Source organism: Malurus melanocephalus, unplaced genomic scaffold (genome assembly GCF_030028575.1).
Source record: "Malurus melanocephalus ecotype Western Australia unplaced genomic scaffold, MMel_1.1 scaffold_15, whole genome shotgun sequence".
Lineage (NCBI taxonomy): Eukaryota > Metazoa > Chordata > Aves > Passeriformes > Maluridae > Malurus > Malurus melanocephalus.
Window position 1 is genome coordinate 3131204 of NW_026623247.1, and position 15001 is coordinate 3146204.

The 15001-nt window shown below is 40.1% G+C and overlaps 1 protein-coding gene across 2 annotated transcripts in view; it reads right to left on the bottom strand.

The window, feature by feature from the left end:
• The window catches only part of AUH (AU RNA binding methylglutaconyl-CoA hydratase), a 104849-nt gene extending 90398 nt beyond the window's left edge, over positions 1-14451 (bottom strand). For both annotated transcript variants that reach the window (XM_057385022.1, XM_057385012.1), the window contains exons 1-3: positions 14184-14451; positions 5132-5199; positions 4947-5034 (exon numbers count right to left, since the gene is read on the bottom strand). In XM_057385022.1, coding sequence (XP_057241005.1) covers positions 4947-5034; positions 5132-5199; positions 14184-14412 — 385 coding nt within the window. In that variant the 5' untranslated portion in view covers positions 14413-14451. The remainder of the gene's footprint in view (positions 1-4946; positions 5035-5131; positions 5200-14183) is intronic.
• Positions 14452-15001: the final 550 nt, after the last annotated feature.

Below are 15001 nucleotides of genomic sequence, written 5' to 3' on the forward strand. Positions count from 1 at the left end.
TCTGCTTCATAGATTTCTGCCAGAAGARCTGCACCAGCTGGAACTGGCAGTCAGGAATTAGACTCCATATAGCCAATTTAACCCTGCTGGAAACAAAATTCTGATGCCAACAATCTATGCCAACAGGAAATGCGTTTAGGTTGGTTTTACTCACACCACAGATTCAAATGGYGAATTTTTGCTGGCAGAGAGATTACTTCTGCTTTTCCAAAAAGAGACTTTATTGGCCAAGCTGCAGTAACTTTTAGGTCAAAGTGGTTTAAAGAGCTCAAATACCCAATTTTCTCAAACTGTCTTGAAAGCCTGTTACAACGACAACAAAACATTAACTGTCTATATTCTGATACATCTCAAAGATTTTTGAAATAAGGTTTCTAGAGAACATTTTTTTGAATATGTCAAGCAAAAATTGTTCCAAAGCTTGCTCTCTTTCTATGCACACATATACAAAGCAAATATTCCATCAACGTCACAACCTRTATTACAGATAGCCCAGTTCACTTTGAAAAAACAATACTGAAGACAGACTGTTCTAAACACATATACTCTAAACACAGGCACCACAAAAATCTCAGAAATGGGCAAATGGTTCTTGTCCCAGAAAGCTCTCCCAATTCTCCCATGCAAATCAAAACCCAGAAACAGCATGTTCCTCTACTTATTTTTCTTTGTAAGATGGTAGGAATTTTTCTGAATATCAACAGAGAACAGATAGACACAGGGAAACTAACAACWCACATGTGGGTTTTTAGGAGACCAACAATCCCTGAATGAACTTGGTTAGTGAGCAACTGTCCTGCTTGTTCAGGCACAAGAGGAACTACTCTGAATGGTAAAATAGTAGCAAGGGGGTTTATTTATTAGCATGTGCAGCAAATTGAACCAATAGACTATGGGCAAACAAGTTACTGCCTGAGACAAATGCATAAGGAATATCTTTTTTAATGCCTTCTTGACAGAACATAAAAAAATGGTTGGAGGAACAACAGTATCAAAAAAAGAATACAGGGAACAGCAAGCAACTGGAAGGAAAAGAATGTAAAAAGAATGTTTCTTTAACCACTATAAAACTGTTCAAAAAATAAATCTGTTCAAAATGACAAATAAAACTGTTTAWAAAGAATATTACCTGATCTCAAATATCCATAGTTTTCAACTGTAAAACATAGCATAATCCCTACTTCACATCACCAAACACACTGACAAGGGTGGTTGAGATGGGAAAAATTAGAAGAAAGCAGAAGACCTGGAACCATACAGTAGTTTTCAGCTTCAACCAAAACATTTCCAAATATAAAATTCTGTAACAACTAGAAGTTCTATAAATATTATTTTGGCTTTTGCTCAAAGCCTCAGAAAATTGAAAAACAAAAAACTTTAAGGTGCAATATTAGCTTGTTCAACTCTTCAGACCACAAACTGTCCGAAAACAAGCCAAAAAAAAAAAGAAAAGGTAGCTCTTAAGTGGTGTATTTTATTTTACCTTTTTTYAGACTTCATGTACTTTAAATCAGAAGAAACTCTAAGATTGTCTCCAGAATGATCCTGATTGAGCAGGAAAGTTGAACCAGATGACCTCACTGAAGTCTCTTCCAATCAAATCCATTCTTGCGAACACACTGACAAAGATTAGGTTTTGCAACAACTTGTGGATACTGCCTCCTCTCTTCCTCACAGTAYCTTATCTGCCAACACTGCTATGCAYATACACTTCCAGARATACTTTGAAGCTGAAAAAGCCTAAAAATCTGCTCATAAAAAGTACCTCAGCAGTATCACTAATATACCTATGCTAAAATTACATTAATAATGAAAAATCACGCTATTCAAACTGCGCATCCCATGATTACTTGATCACAGACACTTTACCCATGGGACACATGCCTTATTCCATGCATAAGACAGTGCCTTTCTGAAGAATGGAACAGTGTCAGGAAATTAAAAGACTCCTGTGCAGACTCACCTGCTTTGGCTATAGAATGGGGCAAATACACTGCCTTGACTTACATAGGCCAGGACTGGTCATGCATGTCCACTCCAGACAGGCCACTACTTTACTTATTTGGTTTCAGATGGAGAAAGAGAGGACTCAAGAAGTGACTCAATGTCAGAGTATTTCTAATGGAAGCACAAAAAGCCCTCATAAGTACCCACAGATAYAGTCTATGCATAAACACAGACATCCTTAACCCCAGACATGCAAGTCTTTGACTTCTAGGTGTCCCTTTTGATCACTGCTATTGAGGAACTTTCTGTACCCATGGATGTATGAAGTATTAAATGCAAGACACAAAGAAAACAGTAGTTAAAGATTCAAAGAGAATTTTTATGCAGAAATGAAAGGATATGATTTTTGGTACATCTCTACATTCTTTTATACAATTCCATTTTTGTCACACTTCCATTTTTCACACTCCCTGTGAAAATTCTGCAATTTGAAATCATAACCAAATCAGCCATCAACTGAGTTTAAATCTTTTAATCATCAATGCTGTTACTTTGTGAAGAATGCTTGTATGTCATGTTTTGTGGACTAGGCCTTAGAAGGAAACAAGACACTTGGCTTGTGTCTTTCACAGATATTTGTTGATAGCTAAGGAATGGCAAGATTTAATGATCTTGGACTTCATTCCAAACACAAAAGGGAACCACATTCTAGGACAAAGTTTSTCAATATGCAGTCTGTTAAACATCAGATGGTGGTCCAAAAATTTTCGTAAAAGTGTATTTTTAAAAACATACATTCCCACACATCTTAGCATGAAAACATTCTTGAGGAAACAAAAAAAAWAAAAATATTCCAGGTTTAGCCTAACTAAATAGCACTATAAGGCATAAGAAACTGTGACATTTTACAAGATGATCCTTACATTTTTTAAGGAAATTAAATGTTCTTGAAGTAACACATTCTCCTTTAACATTTAAGCTTGAAAATACTTTCTTCTGTTCTACTGAATTTCCTGAGTCCCCTCCAGAAAATGTCTTCTTACATYCAGTATGTTCCTCCCTTCACCTTACTTCCCTAAGCTGTTACCTGTTTTTTCCACATCTCACCATGCTTTCTCTGTCATCATTCTCTTTATRTCTATTAAGTCACCTACTAAAGAAATCCATCCATCCATTCACTGTGCACTTTTTGCCTATTTTCATCAACAAACTCTGCCTCAAGTATTCTGTTTCACTTTGAATTTCAGTTACCACTGTTGGAATACTCTTTATTTCACTTGTTCAGTTATAGTTAAGTCCTTTCTTAGGACCCTCATTTTATCCATCACTTTTTWAAAATTACAGGCACCTAGTTCACACTCTATCTCTACTCTCTGGGTTAAGATTCAGATATAGCTAACCAGCCCCTGTCTTTCAGAGTCTTTAAGGACAAATCTTCCTTCTCATGTCCAACATAAACATCTTTGTATCTTGTTCTATTGTTATGAGTTAATACATAATCTGAACTGCTTGGTTTATAAGCCAGACAAACAAGCAGCAGTGATTATGTTAAATCTTAATACCAAAACAGCTTTGAATAGACAATTAACAAAGAATACTGGAGATGTACTTGGAGCTCATAAATACAATAATAGTAGCATACCCGAGATACTCTCCCTAAAAAACAGTATTTCTGCTATCTTATTTCCAATATAATACTATTACACAATTCAAGAAGGTCAAATAAAAAGCATMATTAAAAAACCTCAACAGTCACCTTTTATTTCAAGTAATACGTAATATTAAGTTGAAAAACCATTTGCATGTGTTGCACTGATGCTTCATTCTTCATCAGTTTAAAAACTACAGTTTTTAAACCTTTTTTTCTGAGATGACTAAAACTTAAAACTTCTTGATTTAAAACAAGATACAACCTTTAATTGAATATGCTGATTAATACATACACATTTAACCTATTCATACATATTACTAAGTACTGAATTGATTATTCCATTTTTTCTAAGACAATTATTTTCACAAGTCTTGTAAGTGACAAACTGTATCTGTATGAGAAGAGATTTACTTAAAGCAACAAAAAGAATTTAAAACTCCACTGAAAGTGCTGAAGTATAATACATATTTTTAAAATTGGAAGAGCTATTTTGCATCTAAAAGTGAAAAGAATATGTTATTTGGGGCTATAGAAGCTAACAACTACATAAATGATCAGAAAGTAAAATTTCAGAACTGATCTCCTCTTTCTTGACAGTTCTATTAATAAATTAGAAAGAACAAACTGTCTTACTCCTGTTTTCAGTTTCAAATGGATTTAAATTAAATTTGAATAAAGTAATAAGTGGTTGAAGCATTTTTAAATAAGAAGACTATTCACTTGATATTCATAAAAGATACTGCTGTTTCCCAGAATCTGGCAGTTAAGAAATTTAGCTTTTCTGAGCAATGTGGCAAGATGCATGTACTGTTGGATATATGGGCTGGGGTGTGAGCTTTTTGTTTTGATTTGTTTTTAATTTGAGAATACATCCAGCCTGCAGTAGCATGYGCATTCATCATGGAATTTTAAATTTACATATGTTCCTTTAATTAAAAGTTCAAGTTAATGCATTGAAAATACATGTTTGATACAACTTTCTACAAAGTCTCTTTATATGGCCTCTAAAATTACTTGCACCTTATTCTGACATACTTGCAACAGTTGCTAGTTCAATTAAGTGATTTTTTACCACCATGGATAAACTACTATATATTTTGAAATACTTTATGACACAGAAAGAAAAAACCCAATATTATATTCATGTTAGAAACTGAGGAAAATCATACAAAAACATTTTGTTTGCTACTGAGATGAATATATGAAAAAGACATGTTTCCTTAGAATCTGGGCATTTTTTATTTCTTTGTGTGTGTGTGTGTGCGCGCGTGTGCGTGTGTGTGTGTGTGTGTACGTGCAATAAGAGAATACAGATTTCCAGCTTCTCAGGAAAATTAAGTTTGCATACCAGCACAGAATATCCCCGGGACTTCACTCCGGAATATAACAGTTCGTACTTTCTTATCAGATTTCAATGCATCCACAGCTTTTGACATCTACAGAGAAAAGGAGGAAGGGGAATAACCAAACACTTTTTAAAGTGCTTCATTTCAATACTTCACCGTTATACTGAAAACTATTCTTTTCACTTACCATTTTTACAAGATTTTTGCTAAGTGCATTCTTAGCATGAGATCTGTTTAATCCAAGCACCACAATTCCTGGAGGGGAGAAAAAAATCACATCATTGTTATAATGTAGTAAAATTTGTATCATCTATGTAAATTATCATTTTGAAATTATACAAATGGTATTGAGGACTGCAAAAATTGCTAATGCAAACTACTGAGTTTCTGAGAGAAAAYAAACCGATTTACACTTTTCAATACTCAACAGAAACTACACTGAYTTAAAAAATAAAAATATGATCCYAAAACCTTCACATGGAAACAGTGCTTACAAAGGTTGAATGTAGAATTACGCATTTTTATGCAAATTTCATGTTTGTGCATGAAGTGCTGACATGCAATCAGGAGAGATGCTTAATTGTAAAGAACATATTTCCATATTTAGAGGGCCTGTCTCCAGAGACTTCTCAAAGCATGAAGTGCTACCACAGCAAAGACTAGAAACTCGGATAGAGGTAAAAGGAAGTTGTAAATACAGAAACAATGCTGCCAGTGGAAAACTTGTACTTTGGTTTAAAAAGGAACAAAATCGCACAACAATTCTCTCCTGATACACAAAAACCAAGTGCTTGGTGCATGGCTCTGTGCTTGGTGCACGGCTCCACGGACACATTCATAGTTCCCTCAGTCCACTTACAGATGAATTGTCTCACTGACTGATTACCTGTGGATTGGTTTGACTGCTGTAGCAGAAACAAAATTTGCCTTTGTTTTGTTCCACTCACCTTATCAAGCATGATTATGGAAGTTTATTTTGGTAAKGCCTAAATTCACTATGCCTACAGCAGCCTGAGCCCAACACAACTGCCTGAATTCAAAACACCAGCACACAGCCCTGATCCTGCCCTGCCAACATTTTCCCAATCAGGACCATTTATACATAGAATGAAAGGATAAGGGGAGGAAAAGGCCCAGGGCAGGTACCAGGAATGAAAGGCAGAAAGGGAGTTCTATGTCAAACAAATAGGTCCACTGTATTGCCATCAACCTACAAAATGAAAAAACTGAATTCCAGAAACTCCATATCTGTCCAGGTGATTCACCTGGCTCTCGTAGCCTTCCCTGTCATCTCAGTGCATATTGCTTCTTCTATTTCAGGAAAACTTGTCCTCCCTGAGGACTGACCCATTAGTGTTTGAGCTCCCTTCCTTTGCTCCCTTCCTGCACACACATGCACACAAGACAAGACTAAAGAGAGCTCCTGATCCTTCTGCAGCTACCAATTTGAAGACAAAGTCTTCCATTSACTAGCTACCACTCTCATGAGTCAAATAAAAATGGTGTCAAACACAAGTAATAAAGCATATATGCCTCTTTCATGCTCCTAAGGTACAGTCAATTGCTATGGGCAGATACCCTCTAAAACGGGAGAGGAGACAGGCCACCCAAATGATCCTCACTCCCTTCTTCTATAAGTCTCAATTCCCACCTGTTTATCCCGACACATTCATCCCTAGGTATTCATGCAAATATTTGTGCAAGACTGCCTGCAAAAGCCATTATTCAGCACTTAGATAGGAACCTGTTTCTGTTCGTTAAGCAAAAAGGAGTGGTGCTGTAGCACTTTTCTTCAGCTGTTACAACTTCTCCAGGAGGAAGATCACTCCAAATTCAAATACTCCATATGTTCAACACAAGTAGATTAAGCAAAAGCAACACAAGTAGATTAAGCAAAAGCAACATGCTGCAATAAAGCAACAAAAAGACCCTTCACCCTGGCTTCACTGATTTTCAGGCACTACAAATCCCATGCTTGAATAAACTAGAGATGCCATTATCCCACACCATACTTCAGTCAGGAAATACAGTCCTTTTCAGAAGCATGTTATATGTAATGGCAATGACACTTAACAACAATTGAATTTTTCTTCTCCCCATTGGTGCYCAAAGACTGCTACTCCACCACCACCAACAGATGTATTCAGAAAGTTGTTTTTGTTAATATTAAAGCATTTTTAATATTTTTTTCTACAAAAGAATGATCCTTGAAGACAAATCATACAAGGCGATTTCTCTTAGGTGATGTAACAAGACATAAAACTACCACTTCTGCTTCCTTCTATGAAGTAAAAGGTGAAGATGGCACCCATCCCGCTGTTCTATTTAAGTAAAAAAAAAAAAAAAAAAAAAAAAAAAAAAAAAAAAAAAAAAAAAAAAAAAAAAAAAAAAAAAAAAAAAAAAGTGAAACAAGAATTACAAGAGGAAAAGTATAAAAGGTTTGCAAAGGACACCTACATATTGCAGTCATGTATAGAAAAGACATTCCTGGCATTCATATTTGAATCAGTTTTGTTCTGATATGCCATTACTATAAGACCTGAGCATTCTGAAGATGGAAGGGACCTTGAACATAATCTAGTTCCACGACCCCTGCAGAGACAACTTGCACTAGACCAGGCTGTCCAGCACCCCATCCAGCCAGGCCTTGAACAGCTCCAGGGGTGGGGCATCCATATCTCTGTTTCAGTTCCCCACAGCAAAGAATTCCTTCCTAATACATAATCTAAACCCATGCTCTTTCAGTTTAAAGGCCTTGTCATGTCAACTATACGGCATTGTAAAAGTCCCTCCATAGACTTCTTGTAGGATCCTTTGAGGTACCGGAAGGTCACAGTAAGGTCACCCCAAAGCTTAGTCTTCACACTGAACAATCCTATTTCCCTCTTTTTTGCACAAGAAAGGTGCTCCATCCCTCTAACCATATTCATGGCCTCCTCTGGATTCACTCCAACAGGTCCCTGTCCTTCCTGTGCTGAGACCCCCGAGCTGGGTGCAGTGTTCCAGGTGGGGTCTCAGCAGAGCACAGCAGAGCAGAGCAGAGGGGTACAATCCCCTCCCTCCCCTGCTGCCCACGCTGCTTTGGATGCAGCCCAGGACACGTTTGGCACAGCATCCCCAAGTCCTTMTCCCCAGGGCTGCTCTGCCCCAGCCTGTGTTGGTAGCAGGGGTTGCCCCGACCCATGTGCAGCACCTTGCACTTGGACTTGGTGGATCTCATGAAGTTCCCATGGGCCCACTTCAGGACCTTATCCAGGTCCCTCTGGTTGGCATGTCATGCTTCAGGCATGTCAACTACACCATTCAGCTTGGTGTCATCTAAACATTAGCTGAAGGTGAACTCAATCCCTTCATSTACGTCATCAATGAAGATACTAAATGACACTGGTCCCAGTATGGACCCTTAAGGCACACCACTTGTCACTGATGTCCATCAGGACCCTGAGCCATTGACCACCACATGCTGGATGCCATAATCCAACCAACTTCTCTTCAGTAAACAGCCAATTGTTCAAATCCACTCATTAAATTCATCTCTCTCCAGTTTAAAGARAAGGATGCTGCAAGAAACTCTGTAAAAGGCTTTACAGAAGTCCAGATAATTGACATCTGTAGCCCTTTGCATGACCCCTGATGAAGTTACTCCATCATTTAAGGACATCGTGCTGGTCAAGAAGGACCTACCCTTGGTGAAGCTGCGCTGGCTCTCTTGAATCACCGCCCTGTCCTTCATGTGCCTTAGCACAACTTCCTAGAGGAACTGTTTCATGACTCTTCCAGGCACAGAGGTGAGGCTGATGAGTCAGTAATTCCCAGGCTCCAGCTTTCTGCCCCTTTGAAAGATGGGCAAAGTTTTCCTCTTTTCCAGTTGACTGGGACTGGACCTGACTGCTGTGACTTTTCAGTAATACCTTTTACATTATCATCTGAAGCATTTAATCATGGCTCATCCTTCCCGAAGAACCTATATAAAGATGTGCTTTCCAAAATCCTTCAAAATTTGAAAAAAATCTCCTCATTAAAGAAAAAGTATTAAAAAGTAGCCATTAATAAATGCAAGTAGAAGTTATATTGTTATTGTTACTGCAGGTMTTATTATTATTTTTATTATTATTGTTTTGTTATTGCATCTGTATAGTGTCAAAAGCATTACAGATATACTAAGATAATGCTAAACTCAATATTAACTTTATAGTTTTTCCTGAGAGTCATCCCCGCATTATTTCTGGGACACRCTTCAGTACATAATGTGCGTCTATTAAAAATTACATTTGCATACTGAAAACTAAGTTGATCTTAACTGGCTACGCTCTCCAAGAGGCAATGATTCCCAGTGTTGTCTAATAAAAGCAGAAATATTCCTGTACACTGCTTTCCTAGCCAACCATAAGAGGAAAAGCATATGCAAATGTACAATATGTTCTCTGCTTATAAATTGCCTCTGTCAAAAGAGAAAGCTGCCTGTGGTAAAATTCTCAATGTTTAACAGAAAAAAAAATGTGAAAGTCATGAATAATAAAAGCAAAAAATGTCTTTTAGTGAAATAAAGATACAAATAAAGATACATACGTATCTTGAAGATAGCTTCAAAACATCCATAAATTCCCAGAAACATCCTGATTTCATAGAATCTGCTAAATTTGGGACTTGAATAAAGTAAAAAGATCAGACACTGGTTTAACTACKATTTGTATCAGCACACATGAAATCTTACTTTTGATAACGTTTTTTATCTCTTTTATCTTGTACTTTTTGGGTATCAAAACATTCATCCTCAATCTTTAAACACATTTAAACAGTTAATTAAAAATAAATCTAATCTTTAAAACCCATATTAGTAACTTTGTCAGAGTTCAAAAGATTCACTACATCTGTGTATAAAGTAGTTGCAGAATTTTTATTTGCATTTATTTTATTATTATATATTTGCATTMAATACACAMAAATGTAAYTTTCCATTWTTAAAAAAGATATTTTTAARAAGTCTGAATTATGCTTTGAAAAATGGAAGGAGGATTAAAGAGAGGTAAGTTATTTTTAAGCTTGTTTCACTTAACTATTCAGATAAACCAAGGCAGACAARTGGACTTAGATGCTTATTATTCTAAAGTAGTTTCTTAAGCAAGACAAGAACATTTGGTGAATATATCAAGCACAATTCTGGTGGCTTTCATTATCATTTTATCAAAAAGTATTTCAGTGAAAAATCACACAGATGTGCACTATGCAGTGTTTTTAAAAGTACTGAAACACACTTCAATCTCCCTTACCTGCGCCTGTTTCATCTCTAAATTCTGCTTCAACTCTTTTCTGCATTTCTTAAATTAGTAGATCTCGCTCAGCCCTACTTTAAACACAGCAAAAGAAGAGGAAATTTTTCCAATTTATCAGCTAGCTATCAGTTTCCAAACTCTGAGCAAACATCTTCAACCATGACCATATTTGTTCTGCCTATTCCCTGTACATAACTGATGAAGGCCAAAAGCTGTCTTACTCCAAACTGAACTAAAACCAGCTGGGAAATTTAATCATAAGGAGACATTCCAGTATAAAATCTAAATTTTATAAATATTTATATCACACGCCAGCAAGTGACACTGCAACACTGGAGTCAAGACTAAAAAGATATTTCTCCCAAYTGCACCTATAACTTAAAAACCAAAACCACCAAGTTCATTTAAATTTGTAATGGGATCACTAATGCAACTTGGCTACAAGTTCTGAAATGTCAGCAGTTGTAATACATTTTAGCCCTAGTGATGATCAAATASAATCTCAAATAAAGCAGAAGATATATACTTAATTTAAAAACACTGCTGCACTGAAAGTTATCTTTACTCATAGAAAACTGATTCTAAGAGCTTTCCAAGCTGTAATGTGCAGAATATCCAGGTATTTTTCAATCACATTCTTGAAAAGTCTCACACTTTTTGTATTTTAGTTCAGCTCAAATTTGGAAGCGGGAAAGCCTTGAGTTAGAATTTCAACTAGCCTTTTCGAATATAGTCTCATTTTAATTTATGTTTAACAACTTGCCAAAATCTGGGATATGCAAATCACGTGGAAGTGATATGAAGCAGAATGGTTTGCTACTTTGCCTACAGGCAAAGATTTGTCTAGTGCTACAAGACACGTGCCACAAGTATGTGAGGCAGTTACTGGCAATCTTCGTAACTCCCCAGTATTCACAATACATCCTTCTCCAAGCAACACAGAAACAGTAGGCATGTGCAAGAGCAGAACCACAGCATGAACAAGCACGTGTTTGTCGTAAAAGGCAGTCGGAGGAACAGGGCCTGACATTGCGTGGAGTCAAGAAGAATGTGATGGGAGAGTGCGAAGAGGCCACAGRGGCACCCGAGTCCCATGTGGGAAAGTCTAGAACATTAAATGGCAGATAAAGGAATGGCAGGGCAAAAAAGAGCAAGAAAGACCACAGGGGTGTTTATAGAGGTGGTGTCCTCATTCAGCAGGGATATTACATGCTGTAAGCAGATAAATATAGATGAACTTGACATACAAGGTAAGGAGGAGAGTATGCCACAGCACTATGGGAAGGATGCAAAGCCATGTTTCTTTTGCAGGAATGCTGCCTGCTCTGTGCAGCTGAAGAAGGCATGTGAGGTTTATATCTCCTGGCCTACTTCTAGATCCTTGTTCTTATCCTCTTGTGTTGCTTCTATGTCCTTCTGAAAGTCAAGATGAAAATTCCTTTTGCTGAAGAGAATTCATTAATTAAAAATATACTGATTGAATTCTTCCTTATGATAGTGACACTGACTCAACATTCCAAACACTATCTCCATGTTTTGGGGCATTAGGTTAGATATTCAGTAAAAAACCCTTCATAACATTACAAGAAYGATGGATTTCTAGCTGATTCAGCAGCTGAAACACACTGCCTAATTCTATGTTTGTTGTGTAATAGCAGAAATAAAAGTTGAGTAGTAAGATTATTATATTTTCTACCACTTCTCGGTAAAGAATAAAGAAAACAAGGAAAAAGCACTCCTCTAACATTTTATAAAGTCTGCTTTGCTCCTGTCTTTTCCTCAATTTAAAATAATCCCCCAAAAATCAGAATAGATGTTTAAAATTAATACTAAGTCCACAGGTGGCTGGAAAAACAGAAATAAAGCAGTACATCTTAAAGGAAGTGAAAAGAGTTGGGAACAGAGCTACAACTAAGAGAGTAGATTGATTTCAGGATCAAATAACATCATCTTCAACATCAACCCCAAATAATGACAAAAACCTGCCCTCATATGAAAGTACAACCTCAGTTTTCCCTTGAAAAAGAAAGTATAATCTTCTAAGCCTCATGACAAAATTCAATTTTAAAGTTACCTTTCTGTATAGGTGTACTAATCTATATACAGCCATACTCAGCTGACAGACATTTACCTGAATTTGCAGCAGGTCTGAAATAGCTGAATTAACATGCTCAAAGACGTAAATTGAACTATGCATTTAACATACAGCGGTTCCAAGACATTTTCTCTATATAGAGAATCCATGTGCTGCAGATGATCAAAACCCTATACTGTGGCCCTCTCCATAAAAGCAGGTATAACATCCCGACTACAAAATAAATCCTCAGGCACAGAGCATGCACATATTTCTGCTCCASCATTCCTAGCCCTGGTGCATCCACAAAGGAAGGAAGTGACAAACACCAAAGGAAGTTAAACACCTCCAAAATCTGGTGAGCACCAAATCAGAAGAGAAAGTACAAAGTGCCTGTGCTCTGACGCACTGGCTGCAGATCACTAAGGACCACAGATTTTCTTKCTTTTTTTAACCAGGTGAATTAAAACAAGACTCTTGGTACAGTTGAGTAGAACAAGGTGARTAGAAGTTGACAACGCTAGAAACAAGGACGAGGATGAGATGATTATTAGGCAAGCGGCATGAGATGAGAGAATACTGAAGCCGTACCTCCCAGCACAGAAAACATCAATATAAATTCTGTGCCCTTGTCTGTCCGTGCACACAAATAGAAAATTGATGCTGGAAGCAGCCTAACTCAAGCAGTTTGTTGCTAAAGTTAATTTTCTCACAATTAGAGTGGCCAACAGATGTCAACAGAGAAGGGTGYACCTCACACACACAGTACGTACGCTGCTGTACTCTGGAAGAGTGGTGCTGTTGACATACCTCAAGGACAGGGTGCCATTCACAGCAACCTAGACAAGCTCATAAAGTAGGCCCACAGTTTAATCCCATGAGGTTTAACAACATCAGGRGCAAGGTGCTGCACATGGATTGGGGCAAAACCCCGTACTAACACAGGCTCTAGCATAAACTGATGGAAACCAGCCCTGCTGAGAAGAACTTGGGGGTGCTGAGGGAGGCTGGATGACCTAGCAATGTACACTCACAGCCCAGAAAGCCAAACGTGTCCTGGGCTGCATCCAAAGCAGCGTTGGCAGCAGGGCCAGGGAGGAGATTCAGCCCCTCTGCTCTGCTCTGCTCTGCTCTGCTCTGCTCTGGTGAGACCCCACCTGGAACACTGCACCCAGCTCTGGGGTCCCAGGACTGGAAGGACATCAACTTGATGGAGTGAGTCCTGAGGAGCCCACCAGGATGATAAGAAGAATGTCACACTTCTCCTATGAAGAAAAGCTGACAGAATTGGAGCTGTTCAGTGTAGAAAAGAGAAGGCTTTGAAGTGACCTAATTGCAGGCTTCCAGTACGTGAAGGGAAACAACATGAAAGATGAAGYAAGACTATTCACAGGGGCATGCAGTGACAGGACAAAGTGTAATGGGTTCAAACCAAAAAAAGAGCAGATCTAGATTAGGTAAGAGGCAGAAAATCTTTACTGTGAGGGTGGTAAGGCAAYGGAATAGGATGCCCAGAGTTGTGGATGCCCCATCGCTGGAGGTGTGCAAGACCAGGCTGGATGGGGCTCCAGGCAAACCTGGTCTAGTATGAGGTGTCCCTGCCCACGGCAGAGGAGTTGGAATCAGACAGTCTTCAGGGCCCTTTCCAACCCAAACTGTTCCACGATTCTTGGAAGAGCCAAGGGGAACCAATCTGACCCAGTTCCCATGCCGGCAGCTCCCAGAACCCKGCGACGCAACCCCGGCCGCGGCGCCATGGAGAAGGAGGAGCCGCCGCTCTCTTCCCGCCCCCCGCCGCCAGGCAGCTCCCCTAGGGCCGCCCTCTCCCAGCCCTCAGGGGTCACCCCGGCCGGGCCGGGGCAGCGGGTGTAGGGCCGCCTTCCCCTCGTTACCTTTGTGCTCATCATCCAGGTACCGGACGCGCAGCTCCTCCTCTTCCTTCGCCTGGGAGCCGTAGCTCCTCCCGGACGAGGGGAGAGCAGCGGCGGCGCCTCCCCGCACCGACGGCGCCCGGAGGCCGGTCCGGCCGAGGGCGGCGGAGGTCGCGGCGGCTGCGGCTGCCAGCCTGAGCCGGGCGCGCAGGAGGCCGAGCCCGCCCAGCGCCGCCGCCGCCGCCGCCATCGCTGCTGCCGGCGCCGCCTCAGCCTCTCGCGGCCCCGGCCTCGGTCCCGCCGCCCACGTGACCGGCTGCGGCACGCACGGGGCGCGCTCCCCCCCCGCCCGCATCGCGCCGGGGCCGCGGGGAGGGGGCGGCTCGGCCCGCCCGGGACCGGCCCTGCAGCCGCGCAGCCCCGCAGATGCTCATGGCCGGAAAAGGCTCTTCGGCCAGGGCGGATCTGRGACGTGACAAAAACCCAGCCGTATCCTGGGCCGCGTCAAAAACAGCATGGCTAGCAGGGCGAGGGAGGGGATTCTGTCCCTCTGCTCCGCTTTGGTGAGACCCCACCTGGAGCACTGCATCCAGCTCTGGGGACCCAACAGAAAAGTGACATAAAACTGAGGGAGGCAGCTCAGATAAGGCCATGAAGTTGATAAGGGGGCTGGAGCACCTGCGCTGCAAAGGATGAGGGAACTGGGGCTGTTCAGCCTGGCTGTGTGGAGACTGCCTAGCAATCTTCAGGATCTGAAGGGAAGTTCAGCAGGAACGGTAGCGTGGTAGGACAAGCAGTAATCCGTACAAATTAAAAGAGGGGAAAGGTGAAATTTTGGG